At 41.0% G+C, this 19,657-nt stretch overlaps 1 protein-coding gene across 1 annotated transcript in view; it reads right to left on the bottom strand.

The window, feature by feature from the left end:
- Positions 1 to 447: 447 nt before the first annotated feature.
- The window catches only part of LOC109254473 (uncharacterized), a 56,675-nt gene continuing 37,465 nt past the window's right edge, over positions 448 to 19,657 (bottom strand). Inside the window, exons 2-5 of the mRNA XM_053901819.1 lie at positions 9,481 to 9,599; positions 4,591 to 4,671; positions 2,738 to 3,149; positions 448 to 1,912 (exon numbers count right to left, since the gene is read on the bottom strand). Of these exons, the coding sequence (XP_053757794.1) occupies positions 448 to 1,912; positions 2,738 to 3,149; positions 4,591 to 4,671; positions 9,481 to 9,599 (2,077 nt within the window). The remainder of the gene's footprint in view (positions 1,913 to 2,737; positions 3,150 to 4,590; positions 4,672 to 9,480; positions 9,600 to 19,657) is intronic.

The raw sequence follows: 19,657 nt of genomic DNA, 5'->3' as shown, positions 1-19,657 counted from the left end.
GGTTGATTATGCTACAGTCTGCTGCTCTCCACCATCCGTTAAGGCACTGAGTTAAAGGTAATTTTTGGATCCAGTTTAGGTCTTCTTTAGTGTAGGCGGGATTTTCTGGTAAACTAGCTGAACCGGGGTCTGGTAGGGTGGTCATTAAAGCACAGTCCACCTGTAAGGCTGCCTCTCAGGCCACCTGGTCGGCCAAATTATTTCCTCTGGCCACCGGTGTGACCAGTTTTTGGTGGCCTGGGCAATGTATGATGGCTAGTCGTTTAGGCAGCCAGAGTGCCTTTAAAAGAGCCAATATTTCTTCTTTGTTTTTGATAGTTTTCCCCTCTACAGTTAACAGTCCCCTCTCTCTGTATATAGCTCCATGTGTGTGGGCCATAGCAAAAGCATATCTGCTATCGGTATACACGTTTAGTTTTTTGTCTTTTCCCAAAGTCATTGCCTTGGTTAAGGCCACAAGTTCAGCTCGTTGGGCAGAGGTGCCAGCTGGCAAAGGCTCTGCCCAAACAGTCTCAGTTTCAGTTGTGACTGCTGCCCCCACGTACCTTTGACTTTGATGTACAAAGCTGCTGCCGTCAGTGAACCAGGTAACCTCGGCGTCTGGCAGCGGGTGATCCTGTAAATCTTCCCGAACTCCATGAACCTGTGCCAATATCTCAGCGCAGTCATGGAGGGGGGTATCCAAGTCCGGGTCTGCCTTCGCGTTGTGGGTCGGGGGATGCGGAGGACGGTTTCCTTCTGTGCATCAGTGAGCCATCGTTGGCCTTCTCTTAACAGATACCCCAAGTAGGTTACCTCGGATCTGCAAATTTGGGCTTTCTTTGCTGAAGCCCGGTACCCCAGGGCACCAAGTGTCCGGAGGAGATTTTTGGTGCCTTGCAAGCAAGCTTCGGCAGTCTCAGCGGCAATTAAAAGATCGTCAACGTACTGCAAGAGAGTCACTTTGGGGTTTTGATTTCGGTACTCACCCAGATCCTCGTGAAGTGCCTCATCGAACAAGGTGGGTGAGTTTTTAAATCCTTGGGGGAGCCGGGTCCAGGTGAGTTGCCCATTTATGCCTCTCTCAGGATTGGACCACTCGAAGGCGAAGAGCTCTTGACTTTTGGGGGCCAGAGGCAGGCTGAAAAAAGCATCTTTTAAATCAAGGACAGTATACCATTGTCTTTCTGGGCTGAGGGCACTTAGGAGGGTATAGGGGTTGGGTACTGTTGGGTGTATGTCCATGACTCGGCGGTTAACTTTTCTCAGATCTTGTACCGGACGATAGTCCGCACTGTTAGGTTTTCGTACAGGCAGCAGGGGGGTGTTCCAGGCTGAATGGCAGGGACACAAGATGCCTAAGTCTAGGAGGCGACGGATATGTGGCGTGATGCCATTTCTGGCCTGCATTGACATCGGGTATTGTCGGACCCGAACTGGATCTGCCCCCGGTTTCAGCTCTATGAATAGAGCTGGGCGATGTTTAGCCAACCCCATACCCCCGGTTTCAGCCCATGCTCCTGGAAACTGTTGGAGCCAGGGCTCTATGTTTTGACTTTGTGAGGGTGGCCCCTGCTGGAGTCGATATTCATCTTCTAATCTTAGAGTAAGTGTGGTAATGGGCTGGTTGTGAGGGCCAGTCACTTGGGGGCCCCCTGGCGTAAAATGAATTTGGGCCTCCATTTTAGTGAGTAAGTCTCTTCCTAATAAGGGGCATGGGCTGTCGGGGATGACTAGGAAGGAATGGGTGACCTTTCCATTTCCTAGATCCATAGTCCTCTGGGTGGTCCAGGGATATTTTTTTATTCCGGTAGCCCCTTGGACCCAGGAAGATTTTTTAGAAATTTTTCCATGGGGCCTGATCAAGACCGAATGTTGTGCTCCTGTGTCAACTAGAAATTGAACTGGGTTCCCCTCCACTTGTAGCGTTACCCTAGGTTCGGGGAGGGGATCCGAACCCCGTCCCCCCTATTCTGCATCTTGAGTGAAGAGGGCGGGTTTGGTTTTTGGCTGCCACGGTTTTTGATCATGACGTGGCTTTAAGTTGCCTGTCCTCTGGAGTCTCTCTATTATTAAAGACACGCTGGGCAATGCGGACTAAGTCCTGAATCTGTTTTCCCTCCAGGTCCTCTAGTTTCTGGAGTTTCTTTTTAATATCAGTGGCTGCCTGATTTACAAAGGCCATTACAACAGCAGCTTGATTTTCGGGGGCCTCGGGGTTCATGGGGGTATACTGTCTGAAGGTTTCCATTAATCTTTCTAAATAAGCGGCAGGGCTCTCTGTCTTACCTTGTATCACTGAATACACTTTTGCCAAATTAGTGGGCTTGCGTGCAGCAGCCCGGAGACCCGCCACTAGAGTCTGGCGATAAATGCGTAGCCGTCCCCTACCTTCTGCCGTGTTGTAGTCCCAGCCATCCTGTGGGGGTCGGGTCAAGGGAAAAGCTGCATTAATGAGATCAAGGTTAGCAGTGGGTTGGCCGTCATCTCCAGGAACCAGCTTTCTTGCTTCCAATTGAATTCTTTCTCGCTCCTCAGTGGTGAACAGGATTCGGAGGAGCTGCTGACAATCATCCCAGGTGGGTTGGTGGGTAAACATAACGCTGTCTAAGAGACTTATTAAATCTTTAGGGTTGTCAGAAAATCGGGCATTCTGGGTTTTCCAGTTATATAGGTCACTGGTAGAGAAGGGCCAGTATTGAAGTCGGGGGTTCCCCGTCTCATCGGGAGGCCCTTTTTCCCGTAAGGGTAAAGCTACGGTGGAGTCAGGAAGGCGGAGTCCTGGCTCATGTGGGGCCCGCCTACGGGTATGTCCGGCGGCCCTTGGACTTTGCCCCCACTAGGCTTGGGCGCGGGTTGAGCCTCCCTATTCTCTAGTTCTCCTATGGGCTGGGCTACGGGAGGCTCTGCCGGCGCAGCAGGGATAGGGGCAGCTTGCGGAATAAGAGGAGGAACCTGGTAAGGGGGAGGGTCAAGGGAAAGTAAATCTTGGTTGTCGGGGAGAACAGGGGGTGCAGATGGAGTTGGCGGCTTGGGAGGGTTGATAGGTTTAGCCGCTAGGATTTGGCATGACTCTGCTATTAAGGAAGTGGCCATCCAAGGAGGTGGGTTTTCTACTAAATCTTGCCACACCAGAATATAGGGAATCTGATCCGAGTGACCTTCTTTCCCTGGTAGGAAAATTTTTTATTTTACTTTAAGGACCACAGGGAGGCAGAAGGTTCCCTCTGTAGGCCAATTGACCCCAAAGGTGGGCCATGCAGAGCGGCAATAGGTGATCAACTTCCTTTTGCAAATGTCTAGGCTTAAGTTGTGTCCTCTAGCTTTTACATCCCTGAAGTTGGCGAGAAGGAGGGAGAGAGGGGTGCTCTGCGTTTGGCCCATGTTATGATTCTGAGGAAGAGGAGAAGAGAAGGGGGCGGCACGGAGGGGGCCCTGAAGCGGCTGAAATCAGCGATGGAGTTCGCACAGGCGACCTCCGAGGGTGAGACCCCTGGCAGCCTGGCTGGGCCCCGGGGGGAGGGGTGGGAGGGAAAGCGGCAGGCAGCTGAGGAAGGAGGAAAGAGGAACAAAGGATGGAATAATTAATTCTGATCAGCCGAAAAAACACTTAATTCCAATAAAACATCCCACGCACGAAAGAAAAACAAGAGCCAACAAGAATCTCTGACAGTGGTTTCAACTTTCTGGGGCCGTCTCGGCCAGCCCAACAGAAAGGGTTATGGCTAGGACGGCGGTTATTACAAGGGCCCAGGGGTGACAATACATTTAGACTGACATAGAAGCACTCGCGTACTCGCCCGTCCGCGTCCCTCGCGGGAACTTAGGTGCCTCTTAGCATGGGCGGGCAGGTATAAACCCCCTGCTTGGATCAAAATAAATTTTGACCGCCTTAAGCCGTATGAGGATCACCGCGGAAATCGGGTTAGAGCCCACTCGAATCCCGTAGCTTATGCCGTGGGACTACACATAGGGTAAGTCAGGCGCGTGCCCCTGACTCCCAACAATCATTCCAGTCGATTTAACAGACAGACACACAGACACACATCACATCAAAATACGGGTAACAATTGGCATGCCTAGATGGTTTTTTTTTTTTTTTCTTTTAGACGCCTAGAGATATTTCTTAGCACTCTGGAAGTTCATAGAGAAAATGAAAGTATTTAGTTCGCAGGCGCGTTGGGCATAAGCAGCCCACAGAAAAGAATCCTGATGGGCCAAAAAGGCCCCCCGATGGACCAGGAAGGTCCCCTGATGGACCAAGAAGGTCCCCAGATGGGCCAAGAAGGCCCCCAGATGGGCCAAGAAGGCCCCCAGATGGACCAAGAAGGTCCCCAGATGGACCAAGAAGGCCCCCAGATGGACCAAGAAGGTCCCCAGATGGACCAAGAAGGCCCCCAGATGGGCCAAGAAGGTCCCCAGATGGGCCAAGAAGGCCCCCAGATGGGCCAAGAAGGCCCCCAGATGTCAGTGGACGTCTCCAACTGACCCCGGCTGGGTGCCCTATAGCGCGTCCGCCAGGGTCACACCAGCTTCCAGACAGAACCGGTTCTCCAGAGAAGAAACACAGATCAGAGAGAAAAGGAAGAACGTTAGAGCCGGCTTACTTACCGATCGGAATCAAATACGACCCGTTGACCAGAAGTCTGGTGGGCTCGGGGGAGATCTCGGTGGAACCTCCAAATGTAATGCCTGAAGTTCCAAAACCTCCCACAAAAGACCACCAGAGTCGTAAGTCAAAGCCAAGCGGCAAGGGTCGTTTATTGCAGGTTCGAACCTGGTCCTCTGCGCACTCGTCGCCGGTGACACAAGAGGCCACGATTAGGGTTGGTATAGCGTTTTTATAGACAGAGACAAATAGCACAGGGGAGGTTTTTTTTACTTGTGGCGGGAGGAAGAAAGGGGGAAGGGGGTAGGTGAGGAATGTGCTAAGCAAGCAGGTTTACAGAAGCGAGAAATGCCGGTTAGTTTGTATACAATCACTCATTCCATTACATATCAGACTACATTTAGGAAGTTTTACAGCCCATTCTACAGTGGGTTACAAATCAGGAAAGGTCTCACAATGCTCGTAGCAAACAGCAAGCAAAACAAACTTCTCAGCAATTGTATTTCTTATCAAAGATCCATAATAAGCAGAAAAGAGAACCTAGCTTTAAACTAAGGCGGGGCTGTCATTTGGATTCAAAGCTGTTCCTTTCAAAGTAATACTTATATCTAGGATGAGGTGTATAACTGTGATGATGATTGGGTGATATACAGGTAGGCAGTCACTGAAATATATTCTTTATTTTGGCTAATAAATAACTAGAATCTTAACCATGGCAGCTTTAGGACTTGAAAGAGCAATAACACAAGACTATAACAGATTGGGGACTGAAGTGTGTCAAAGTGGATAAAACGACTATTTGATGAGTTTTTAAAAGTAATTTTAACATAAACACAAACAGGAATATTAGACAATGACTAGCATGTTTGTAGGGCCAAAGAATTTTTTTCTTAATAAAAAGATATTTTCATAAGTTTAGGCTAAAAAAAAAGTAAGAGAAAAGAGGGAGATACTGTATAACTAAGGGGTAAAATATGGGGTTAATCCCAAGTAAGAATAACTCACTATCTGAAACCAGAGGAATGGTAGTAAGTAAATATTTGAACTTGGGCACAGCAAGTTGAGAAGAGCACCCATGATCACCTTAGTTTTTTAAGTTGTCTATTGAGAATGTTGGAGGCAGGACTTAAGGTAATGATTGTGGATTTGGAATGTTTATCATGTGACTGTTGACCAAGAACAGTTACAGTGAAGACCCAGGTGAGATACATAAAGTTGTAAAACATCTTTCTAGATAGTTCAGTCATTTTTCTCCAGCTTGCTGAGCTCCATGGAGTAGAGAACTTATTAAATTTCTGTGGATGATTGCTAAACAGACGTTAAGGAAGAACAGGGTTACAAAACGTGCAGACGCTTGTCAGCCCTCCCCTCTGATCCCTCTCAGATCCATTTTACCCTTTCTATGCATCCCTCCTCTGACTCCTATGTGCTTTTGCTTTCAACAGCAGGCACCCATGACTATTTTGGAGGGCTGCCATCAGACTACTAGAACCATATGCTCCATACATATGCAGAATCAGAACTGCCTGGAAGTTTAATTCTGCACCTCACCATGCCCCACCCCCAGGGTCTTGTCTCTGTTGTTCTAATGCTTCTCCCTCAGCTGACATCTATGATCTCTTATGTGGTATCTTACAGATAATCAACAGAGAAGTGGGGTGGGGTGGGGGGCTGGGTTTATTGGATTAATTGGTTAATTCAAAATATTTTTGAGCCAAAAATCTGTTGCTGTTTCATGACATTCCCTCTCAAGCTATTTTGGAAAAAACAGTAGTAAAAGACATACTCCTGGGACAAAGGTTATGTATCTAGCCACCCACCTATGTGAGAACACGTGGTTTGAAGGAAGAGCATACAGGTAGACCCTTGGGTAGTAAGGACAATTTTGGTCAGGACATGTATTGAGAGAGATTAGAAGTCCATAGACAAAGAGGTTTGAAAAATAGATATGGGAATGTACCAATAGGAGTAGGCAGAAAATGTGAGGATCTCTCCAGCACCCATTCATACACCCAAGACAGCCTCTACCACATGAGTAGCGCTCAGTAACCAGGTGGTAAGGATGATGTGCAGTAGATATCAACTTAACCTCTTCCACTCATCACTCCAGTGGTTGCACATAAATGGAAAAGCCATGGCAACAGATAGAAAGACTGTGCATAGACCAAACTACAGGTCTCTTTCTCAATAAAGCTGATCTAGCCACTAGAGGTGCTAAATATCCAATCTGGCAGCAGTGGACGCTAATGACTCTGAGGCCCCTGTATACCATGATCTGTCACAGAAGCCAACCAGCCATTTGATGTGGAGTTGATTCCTTAATACCCATCTCATCCTGGGAAGGACAATAATTCATCTTTATCATTAACATGTATTCTGAGTATGAATTTTCTTTCCTGCTAACAGAACTTGCATCAGCATCACTATTTGAGGGTTCACAGTATGTTTGATTTATTAACATAATATTCAACATGATATTGCCTCAAACTAATGAACTCATTTTATAATAAAGGAAATACAGCAGCAGGTATATAACCATGGGATTCACACCATTTGGGAATGGAAAATAAAAATGGCATACACCTTGCTCTCAAAACACATGCACATGTGCACATACATGTAATTAATTTCCCTTACTAAATATATATACATTTGATTTCAAATATGCCTTATATGCCATATATTGAGGTTACCATATAGAACGCAAAAACAGTTAAATTTGAATTTCAGATAAACAGCAAATAATTATTTTAGTGTATGTATATCCCTAATATTGCACAGGGGTACTTATACTTTAAAAAATGCTTTTTATCTGAAACCCAACTTTAATTGGGTATTATGTATTTTATTTTATAATTCTGGCAACCTATGTATTCTATATACTAGGGAGGCAATAGCATATAGTATTATTCCAGTGATTTATCTGGTCCATAGCAAATGGGGCAGTGAAAATTTAATCAAATATTAAAATCATTAGGGAATGTCTCTATGCTCAGGAAGGCAATATATAGCATGTGAATAGTGCAATGAAGTGAAATAGAATTTTTTTTAAATGGTATCAGGTGAAAAAATATGGGAGCATGTTTTTTGAAGAACTAAAAGGAAGCCAACTTTATCTCCCATCTCAAAGAATATGGTAGCTAGGGAATTTCTCAACGTCTATACTTCCTGTGAAGGAAGTTTGAAGTTCACTTATTCCTAGATTTTCTTTGAATGGTTTGATATCCTAGGTGACTATTAAGCTAAGGATTGCAGAGACCTCAGAGGAAAAATTTTGGAGGAGGCTAGTGGGGAACTTGAATTAGTTAGTCTCCAAGTAGCATGCACATAAGAATAGGAGTCGGGGGGGGGGGGGGCGGCGTTTATTGTGGATTGTAACCAATCATGACAGGAATATTAGGCAAGATGTGATAAACAGACTTCAAAACTCCAAACAGAATTCTGCTGGAGTGGCACTGTTAATAATAATGTAAAGTGAAGTCAGAGAGTTACTGTCAGAGATCTGGCAAAACTAGATTTGTTGTTGTTGTTCTGATCTCTTGATGTTATAAATTAGCTCAGGCAGAGAATCACATGACTGTAGGCTTTGTCTGAAAATGCTGAGATTGGTGCATGGATAATTCTCAAGTTTGCAGAGGCTCTATCTGTAAATGCTGCAATCCAGCACGGCATCAGAATCCAGCTTCATTAATTTGATGGTAAAATCAGTGTAACATGTACTAATGTGTTTACTGAATTATTTCCAGTACTCACATTGATTAATGAGCCATTAAAAAATATTGTTTTTCTGGCGTAACCTCTTTAACATTCTCCTTCCCTTGTCCTTTCAATATGCAAATGAGTATATTTTGGATACTCACTTATATAAACCATTCCCTGAGTCTACGGTGTCCTGATAATCTAGCATAATGAAAATGGAAAAAATGAGAGAAACTTAGAGAATATATCATAGCCTTTAAATTTCCAGATGAAGAAACGGAAACTCAAATAATGAATAAATTATCCGGAGTCCAACAAAGCCACTGGATATACTGATATCCTAAATGTTACTCACTGAATCCCCAAAATCTGCTTCCTTCTCCACCTTTCCAATTCTGTTCCTCATCCCCTACTTTGAACTAGATAGCAAAGAGATAGTTTACGAACTGACATTTGCTATTGTGACTTACACTCTCTGCTGCAAGGCTATTGGGTTCAAATTCCAGTCACACTTAATAGACATAGAACCTTAGAAAAGTTACTTCAATCTTCTAAAAGAAAAAGTCACACGAATGAAACATAATAAACCTACACAGATGCCATGAATTCTAAACAATGTGTAGAAGAAATACTAAATCTGATTAAGTCACAGAAAGTTTTATGTTACAAGTAATAATTTAACTGATACTTAAAGCATGGCTTAAAGCAGGAATTAAACTACTTATCTTTCAATGGTTCACAAGCTAAGCCTGATTTTCACATGTTAAAATGGTTGAAAAAACATTATTTCATAATATTTTGTAACATGTAAAAAATTATGATATTCAAATGGCATTGTCCATTAAAAAGCTTTATTAGAACACAACCAACCATATTCCATATTCACTTCCATATTGTCTATGGTTACTGTTATGCTATATGACAGAGTTGAGTATTTGTAGCAGAACCTATGGTGCCCAGGTCTAAAATGTTTATTATCTGGGCCTTTACAGAAAAATTTGATGAACCCTAGTTTTAAGAAATACTATTCAAAGTGCCAGTCCGCAACAAGTTCAGAAGCTTGTGTCGGTATGTGAGTTAATGTACTACTTTCTATTTAGAAGTCTTCCTATTAAAAAAAAAAAAAAAAGAGGGCCACCTGAATCATGTGTTTAGTCATGTGGTAGATTAAATTTCTGGCTCAAACTCCTAACCTTCTCCTTGACGGAGAGCTAATGGTTTGAGGACCTCTTCATGGTCCACAGACATTTGGAGCACCACTGCTGGATGTAAGAGCAGTAGACACACCTTCCAGACAGTAGGCATCCAGCAACTTCACATTATTGGAGGAATGATTATAATTTACCATTTAAGTTTACATGTAAATGATTTGGTTGTGTTTCAAAGGTAAGAATAAACTGCAGAATATTGAAAACTTTAGCATATGTAAATGTTGGAAGTTTAGAAGAAGCAGGGCCAAATAGAGGAAAGTGTAGTAATTTAATAGGCAATATCATTAATTTGTCTGGATGTAGAGTCCTACAGGGTGCCAGTCAAAAAAAATAGTTAATTTTGTTTTTTTTTAATATGAAATTTATTGTCAAATTGGTTTCCATACAACATCCAGTGCTCATCCCAACAGATGCCCTCCTCACTAATCATCACCCACCCTCCCCCCTCCCATCCCCCATCAACCCTCAGTTTGTTCTCAATTTTTAAGAGTCTCTTATGGTTTGGCTCCCTCCCTAACTTTTTTTTTTCTCCTTCCGCTCCCCTGTGGGTTTCTGTTAAGTTTCTCAGGATCCACATAAGAGTGAAAACATACGGTATCTGTCTCTCTCTGTATGACTTATTTCACTTAGCATAACACTCTCCAGTTCCATCCATGTTGCTACAAAAGGCCAGATTTCATTCTTTCTCATTGCCACGTAGTATTCCATTGTGTATATAAACCAAAATTTCTTTATCCATTCATCATTTGATGCACATTTAGGCTCTTTCCATAATTTGGCTATTGTTGCCGCTATAAACATTGGGGTACAAATGCCCCTATGCATCAGCACTCCTGTATCCCTTGGGTAAATTCCTAGAAGTGCTATTGCTGGGTCATAGGGTAGGTCTATTTTTAATTTTTTGAGGAACCTCCACACTGTTTTCCAGAGTGGCTGCACCAGTTTGCATTCCCACCAACTGTGCAAGAGAGTTCCCATTTCTCCACATCCTCTCCAGCATCTATAGTATCCGATTTGTTCACTTTAGCCACTCTGACTGGCATGAGGTGGTATCTCAGTGTGGTTTTGATTTGTATTTCCCTGATGAGGAGTGATGTTGACCATCTTTTCATGTGCCTGTTGGCCACCTGGATGTCTTCTGTAGAGAAGGGTCTATTCATGTTTTTTGCCCATTTCTTCGCTGGATTATTTGTTTTTCAGGTGTGGAGTTTGGTGAGTTTTTTATAGATTTTGGATACTAGCCCTTTGTCCAATATGTCCAAAAGATATTTGCAAATATCTTTTCCCATTCTGTTGGTTGTCTTTTAGTTTTGTTGGTTGTTTCCTTTGCAGTGCAGAAACATTTTATCTTCATGAGGTCCCAATAGTTCATTTTTGCTTTTAATTCCCTTGCCTTTGGAGATGTGTCAATTAAGAAATTGCTGCGGCTGAGGTCAGAGAGGTTTTTTCCTGCTTTTTCCTCTAGTGTTTTGATGGTTTCTTGTCTCACATTCAGGTCCTTTATCCATTTTGAGTTTATTTTTGTGAATGGTGCAAGAAAGTGGTCTCGTTTCATTCTTCTGCATGTTGCTGTCCAGTTCTCCCAGCACCATTTGTTAAAGAGACTGTCTTTTTTCCATTGGATATTCTTTCCTGCTTTGTCAGAGATTAGTTGGCCATACTTTTGTGGGTCCAATTCTGGAGTCTCTATTCTATTCCATTGGTCTATGTGTCTGTTTTTGTGCCAATACCATGCTGTCTTAATGATTACACTTTGTAGTAGAAGTTAAAGTCTGGGAGTGTGATGCCTCGTGCTTTGGTCTTCTTCTTCAAAATTACTTTGGCTATTCGGGGCCTTTTATGGTTCCATAGAAATTTCAGGATTGCTTGTTCTAGCTTCGAGAAGTATGCTGGGCAATTTCAATTGGGATTGCATTGAATATGTAGATAGCTTTGGGTAGTATTGACATTTGAACAAAATTTATTCTTCCAATCCATGAGCACTGAATGTTTTTTCCATTTCTTTGTATCTTCTTCAATTTCCTGCATAAGATTTCTATAGTTTTCAGCATGCAGATCTTTTACATCTTTACCTAGGTATTTTATGCTTCTTGGTGCAATTGTGAATGGGATGTTTCTTTATTTGTCTTTCTGTTGCTTCATTATGAGTATTTAAGAATGCAACTGATTTCTGTACAGTGATTTTATACCCTGCGACTTTGCTGAATTCATGTATCAGTTCTAGCAGACTTGTGGTGGAGTCTATCAGGTTTTCCATGTATAATATCATGTCTTCTGCAAAAAGTGAAAGCTTAACTTCATCTTTGCCAATTTTGATGCCTTTGATTTCCTTTTGTTGTCTGATTGCTGATGCTAGAACTTCCAACACTATGTTAAACAACAGCGGTGAGAGTGGACATCCTTGTCGTGTTCCTGATCTCAGGGGGAAAGCTCTCAGTTTTTCCCCATTGAGGATGATATTAGGTGTGGGATTTTCATAAATGGCTTTTATGATGTTTAAGTATGTTCCTTCTGTCCCGAATTTCTCCAGAGTTTTTATTAAGAAACGTTGCTGAATTTTGTCAAATGCTTTTTCTGCATCAATTGACAGGATCATATGGTGTTTTTATTTTCTTTTATTAATGTGATGTATCACGTTGATTGATTTGCGATATTGAACCAGACTTACAGGCCAGGAATGAATCTCACTTGATCATGGTGAATAATTCTCTTTATAAGCTGTTGAATTCGATTTGCTAGTATCTTATTGAGAATTTTTGCATCCATAGTCATCAGGGATATTGGCCTGTAGTTCTCTTTTTTTGCTTGGTCTCTGTCTGGTTTAGGAATCAAAGTAATGCTGGCTTCATAGAATGAGTCTGGAAGTTTTCCTTCCCTTTCTATTTTTTGGAACAGCTTGAGAAGGATAGGTATTATCTCTGCTTTAAATGTCTGGTAGAACTCCCCAGGGAAGCTATCTGGTCCTGGACTCTTATTTGTTGGGAGATTTTTGATATCTGATTCAATTTCTTTGCTGGTTATGGGTCTGTCCAAGTTTTCTATTTCTTCCTGTTTGAGTTTGGAAGTGTATTGGGTGTTTAGGAATTTATCCATTTCTTCCAGGTTGTCCAGTTTGTTGGCATATAATTTTTCATAGTATTCCCTGATAATTGCTTGTATCTCTGAGGGATTGGTTGTAATAATTCCATTTTCATTCATGATTTCATCTATTTGGGTCATCTCCCTTTTCTTTTTGAGAAGCCTGGCTAGAGATTTATCAATTTTGTTTATTTTTTTCAAAAAACCAACTCTTGGTTTCATCGATCTGCTCTACAGTTTTTTTAGATTCTATATTGTTTATTTCTGCTCTGATCTTTATTATTTCTCTTCTTCTGCTGGGGTTAGGCGGTCTTTTCTGTTCTGCTTCTATTTCCTTCAGGTGTGCTGTTAGATTTTGTATTTGGGATTTTTCTTGTTTCTTGAGATAGGCCTGGATTGCAATGTATTTTCCTCTCAGGACTGCCTTCGCTGCATCCCAAAGCATTGGGATTGTTGTATTTTCATTTTCATTTGTTTCCATATATTTTTAAATTTCTTCTCTAATTGCCTGGTTGACCCATTCATTCTTTAGTAGGGTGTTCTTTAACCTCCATACCTTTGGAGGTTTTCCAGACTCTTTCCTGTGGTTGACTTCAAGTTTCATAGCAATGTGGTCTGAAAGTGTGCATGGTATGATCTCAATTCTTGTATACTTATGAAGGGCTGTTTTGTGACCCAGTATGTGATCTATCTTGGAGAATGTTCCATGTGCACTAGAGAAGAAAGTATATTCTGTTGCTTTGGGATGCAGAGTTCTAAATATATCTGTCAAGTCCATCTGATCCAATGTATCATTCAAGGCCCTTGTTTCTTTATTGATCTTGTGTCTAGATGATCTATCCATTGTTGTAAGTGGAGTATTAAAGTCCCCTGCAATTACCACATTCTTATCTATAAGGTTGCTTACACTTGTGATTAATTGTTTTATATATTTGGGGGCTCCTGTATTTGGCAAATAGACATTTATAATTGTTAGCTTTTCCTGATGGATAGTCCCTGTAATTATTATATAATGCCCTTCTTCATCTCTTGTTACAGCCTTTAGTTTAAAGTCCAGTTTGTGTGATATAAGTATGGCTACTCCAGCTTTCTTTTGACTTCCAGTGGCATGATAGATAGTTCCCCATCCTCTCACTTTCAATCTGAAGGTGTCTTCAGGTCTAAAATGAGTCTCTTGTAGACAGCAAATAGATGGGTCTTGTTTTTTTTATCCATTCTGATACCCTATGTCTTTTGGTTGGAGCATTTAGTCCATTTACATTCAGTGTTATTATAGAAAGATATGGGTTTCGAGTCATTGCGATGTCTGTAGGTTTCACGCTTGTAGTGGTGTCTCTGGTACTTTGTGGTCCTTGCAACATTTCACTCACAGAATCCCCCTTAGGATCTCTTGTAACCCTGATTTAGTGGTGATGAATTCCTTCAGTTTTTGTTTGTTTGGGAAGACTTTTATCTTTCCTCCTGTTCTGAATGACAGACTTACTGGATAAAGGATTCTCGGCTGCATATTTTTTTTTCTGTTCATCACATTGAAGATTTCCTGCCATTCCTTTCTGGCCTACCAAGTTTCAGTAGATAGGTCTGCCCCTAGTCTTATGGGTCTCCCTTTGTAGGTTAGAACCTGTTTATCCCTAGCTGTTTTCAGAATTCTCTCTTTATCCTTGTATTTTGCCAGTTTCACTATGGTATGTTGTGTAGAAGATCGTTTCAAGTTACATCTGAAGGGAGTTCTCTGTGCCTCTTGGATTTCAATGCCTTTTCCCTTCCCCAGATCAGGGAAATTCTCAGCTATGATTTGTTCAAGTACACCTTCAGCCCCTTTCTCTCTCTCTTCCTCTTCAGGAATTCCTATGATACGGATATTGTTCCATTTGATTGCATCACTTAGTTCTCTAATTCTCCCCTCATACTCCTGGATTTTTTTTTATCTTTTTCTCAGCTTCCTCTTTTTCCATAGTTTTATCTTTTAATTCACCTATTCTCTCCTCTGCTCTTCAATGCGAGCTGTGGTCGCCTCCATTTTATTCTGCACATCATTTATAGCATTTTTCAGCTCCTCATGACTATTTCTTCGTCTCTTGATCTCTGTAGCAATAGATTCTCTGCTGTCTTCTATACTTTTTTCAAGCCTAGCGATTAATTTTATGACTACTATTCTAAATGCTTGTTCCATTGTATTACTTAAATCATTTTTGATAAATTCATTAGCTGTTGCTACTTCCTGGAATTTGAGGAGAATTCTTCCGTTTTGTGTATTTGGGTATTCCCTGGGGGGGCTCCAAATTGCAGGGCACTTCCCCTCTATTGTCCAGAGTAGCTTGTGTTGGTGGCTGGGGCCACAGTCAGACCTGATGTCTGCCCCCAGCCCACTGCTGGGGCTACAGTCAGACTGGGTGTACCTTATCTTCCCCTCTCCCAGGGTCAAGACTCACTGTGGAGTGGTGTGTCCCCTGTCTGGCCTACTTGCACACTGCCAGGTTTGTGGTGCTGCTTTGATGGGAACTGGCATAATGGCCGGGGTGGATCGACAAGGTGCACAGGGGTGGAAGGGGCAGGTTAGCTCCCTTTGCCATAGGTGATCCCCTGTGGGAGGAGCCCTGCAGCACCGGGAGGGAGGCAGACCGGTCTGAGGGATGGATCCACAGAAGCACAGAGTTGCGTGTTTGCGTGGTGCAAGCAAGTTCAGTGATGGGAACTGGTTCCCTTTGGGATTTCGGCTGGGGATGGGAGAAGGAGATGGCGCTGGCCAGCGCCTTTGTTCCCTGCTGAGCTGAGCTCTGTCTTCCAGGGCTCAACACCTCTCCCTCCCAGTGTCCTCTCACCCTCCCCGCTCTCCCAGAGCAGAGCTGTTCACTTTTAACATTCTAGATGTTAAGTCCTGCTGGCTGTCAGAACTCACACAGTCCGGCGCCTCTGCTTTTGCAAGCCAGACTCGGGGCTCTGCCTTGCTGGGCAAGCTGGCTGCCCCTCCACCACCCTAGCTCCCTTCCGCCAGTCTGTGTAGCATGCACTGCCTCTCCGCCCTTCCTACCCTCTTCTGTGGGCCTCTTGTCTATGCTTGGCTCAGGAGAGTCTGTTCTGCTAATCTTCTGGCGGTTTTCTGGGTTATTTAGGCAGATATGGGTGGAATCTAAGTGATCAGCAGGACGGGGTGAGCCCAGCGTCCTCCTACGCCACCATCTTCATAAAGCAAAAAATAGTTAATTTTGAAGATAAATTGTTTGAAAGGTGAAAGAACAAACTCTACAGGTTTCAGAACTTGTGTATAGGGCTTTGTATAATCAATTTCTTCAGGGATTTATCTGTGTGACCAGCAGCTTCAGCTTCTTCTAACATGTCTTTTTAAATCATCATCATGAAATGTTGAAACTCAAAGATTGGCTCAGCTTCAATTAGGACACCCAATCGTTAATATTTTGAATCTCACAGCCTCAAAATTTACAGCAGCTCTAATATTATGAAAACAATAATCTCACTTTCATTTATTAATGGTACTTGTATTATCTTCTTATTTAGTGACAGAAGAAATAGATACAGAATCAGAAAACATTTGATCTTAACTGGACATATTGGTAAAAATGATTTAGTCAAATTAAAAAGTCATTGTTTCAAGAAATACCATTACTGTCTTTAGGGACCTCTGACTATGAACCCCAAACAGCTACTTAAAATGCCAATTTTTATACACTTCTTTCAGGTTCTCAAATAGTACTTTTTAAAAAACATCTCCATTAATTGTAATAAGCTCTCAAATTAAATTATAATTTTCCCCTTAAATATGTAAAAGCATTTTCAATGTTGTTATTTTCTTCTACTGTCTTCTCCTTTACATGAAAAATACAAAATTAATTCATTTTCCTAATTTTTGTCTTTTTTTTTTTTTTAGGATACGACTTATATCATTATATCCTTAAAAGCAAAACATTGCCTGAAATGTTTATTTGGCAACAGTAGGTACATTTCATTAGATGATATCCATGGACTTAAACTGCCAATCTGTGTGGAAAACTTGGTTCAAAAGGGACAGAGGGCATGTGAGCCAGAGGAAGCACTGTTGGCCTCAGGGGTACTTTCATCATGTAACTCCTCATAGACAGATACAAAACATGGCTTTGACTGATTTCTTTTTGCACACATCTTGTAAATCGTGCAACCTTTGAAATAATATGTTAAATGATATGTCTGTTGAACATAACACTGAATGACAGAATTCAGACCCAGAAGAGCTCATACCATGTGATTCCATTGATCTGTGGCTACAGAATAGAAAATAACTAAACATGAAAAATATTTTTTAAATAAATGATTGCCTCTTAAGTGAATTGATTAGGGAGCTTGAGGGACTTTCTGAGAATGTGAATATATACATTAATGGGGGTGTGGTTAAGTCAATATCTGTATTTGTCAAAACACATCAAATTGTATTCTTAAGATCTGTATATTTCCCTATATGTAGATTTTACCTTAAAAAACCATACTGTAAATCTATATTGAATTCTAGCTAAAAGCTTTGATTTTCACAATGATATAGGGTAACAATTATTAAACTAATATCTACAAATTCTAGATCTGAACAAATGAATAAGTGCATTGAGGATGATAAAAGTCCTATTTTGCACTGTTGTAGAAGGCAGTTAGAAATACAGAAAGCACAAAGTCTAGGCTGCAGCATATGATATTGGATCAAAATGGAGTAGAAGCAATGACAGACTATTGGCAGTGAGTTCATTGGAAGTATTATTCTCCATTAAATGAATCAGGGTGTTTTGGGGGAAAGACATTTCAGAGATGAGGGAGAGAGAAAAAATCTTAAATGGGGTATCAAAGTAGGCCTCAATTAAAGGCCAATTTTTAATCAGAAAGGTTAAAGAGGAAACTTCATGATCTAAGAATCTAATACAAATAACATTTGCCAAGGCCAAAGGCAATGGCATTCAGGCAACTCTGTTCCTGGGGACTTTCTCCATATAATATAAAGACCTCTATGGGATCCAGCTCTATTGAGCTAGGAGAGGAGTGTAGGAATTAATTCAGAATACAATTTGTATTTCAGTCAGAGCCCATTATGTTGTGAGTGGGATATTTTAGTATGTCTGTTCAAAGAAAAATGTTCTTTGTTTGGAGATGTATATTTTAATGGAATAAAAATAATACATCAAGGGGTACCTGAGTGGCTCAGTCAGTTAAGTGTCTGACTTCAGCTCAGGTCATGATCTCACAGTTTGTGAGTTCAATCCCTGTATTGGGCTCTGTGCTGACAGCTCAGAGCCTAGATGCCCTTTGGATGCTGTGCCTCCCTCACTTTCTGCCTCTCCCCTGCTCATGCTTGGTCTCTGTCTCACAAAGATAAATACACATTAATTTTTTTTTAAATAACACATCGATATCTATGTAATACTTACAACATGCCAATCACTTCCTTAGTACATTTTATATTAACCAATATTTGGTTTTTTACCACAGCCCCATGAATCAGGCACGAGTATTATCCTCAATTTTTTTTTATTAATCTCAATTTATAAAGGGGAATCTGAAGCACAGATAATTAGCTTGTTCATAGTCATTCAGTAAATGGTTGGTGTAGGATTACTCTAGTATAGAGTCTGTATTCCACACCAATTTACTCCACTGTTTCTCTACCTTATGAATTTACTTCACAGTTATTTTTGTTGCTGTTGATGGGCAATTACAAAAAGAGGTTGCTAGACCATGGTCCTCATTTCTACAATTATCTGCTTTTTCTCCACAGATTGTGTACCTTCCCGTTAACTGGAACACCCAACCAGCACTGGCACCAACCAGCTCTGCTGAAATGATGCCTGCTATGAGGGAAAGTGTTGTAAAAGTGTGAGATTACATGGCACAGTTTCTTTGCCTGGCACAAAGCTCTGTGTCTGTACGACTATGAACATCTAACTATTTTTTTGAAAATCAATAAATAGGAAACTCCAAAATGTAAACATATATGAAATATTTTTCTTGTAAAAATGAAACCACTTTCTAAATCATCTTTCTTGCCATCAGTACCTATCACGATGATAAGTAAGATGTCATACATTTACTTAGTTTATCTTTCTAGTGTTGCTGTTAGAATTTGTTTTTTAAAATGTGATCTTAAAAAAAAGTGATCTTAAAAATGTATGCTTATTCTAAATATATATTTTTTTATTTTTCCTTTAAAGTTTTAATATATTTTGAATACATATGGTTTATTTTGAGGAGAATGTTCTTTAGATCTTTCCATGAATATAATGTTGCAGCAACATGTCAATGTTAAGAAACTAATTTTTCAGTCTATTTCCCATATGCAGTTTTTTGGGGTGGTTAACTGATCACTTCTCAGCTGTAATTTTGAGCTCCACTGAACTGTTATGGATGTTCCATTTTAAAACAGAACATATGTGAACAGAACTCTTCCTGTTATGCTTGACTGATGCTCCTGATTGTGTTCTAAATTCACAACTATGCCTCTAGTAATGAACTAATAACTTTGATTATTTAGGTAAAGTCAGATCTTCAAGTTCAATCCTGTCTGTTTAATTGAAAAGCAACTAAAAATGCATCTGCCACTAAGAAATGTAGAGTTTTTTTTTCCTTTGATCTAGAGAGGTCTCATAATTTAGGCCATATGAAATCATTGGCATTAACCTAAATTGTATTATACCCAGTCTGCATTGAAGTCAACAATTATTTACTGACACAAGAAAACATGAGGGTGTTCTCATGACAGGTGATATAGTTTGAGTCAACTTGATGATGTTTGGGAGTGGTTTTAGTGCAACTGGAGGATATCTTAAAGACAAAATCTTAAGTCAGAAAAATCAGCCATTCAGTTTCTATTGTGCTTCCAAAAAAGCAAAAACTTCATATGGAAAAAATCTTATTATGAAAAATTATATAAAGGAAACAATTCTGTTTTTAGCTCAATAACCTATTTTGCCAGATATATTTGGCAATTAATTTCACTTTTTTATCTGGTTCCCACATTTATATATGTATATATATATACATATATATCAATAACCTATTTTGCCAGATATATTTGGCAATTAATTTCACTTTTTTATCTGGTTCCCACATT

This window comes from Panthera pardus, unplaced genomic scaffold (genome assembly GCF_024362965.1).
Source record: "Panthera pardus isolate Hobbes unplaced genomic scaffold, ASM2436296v1 HiC_scaffold_10, whole genome shotgun sequence".
In the NCBI taxonomy this organism is placed as follows: Eukaryota; Metazoa; Chordata; class Mammalia; order Carnivora; family Felidae; genus Panthera; species Panthera pardus.
This window is presented reverse-complemented; position numbering and strand designations above follow the sequence as displayed.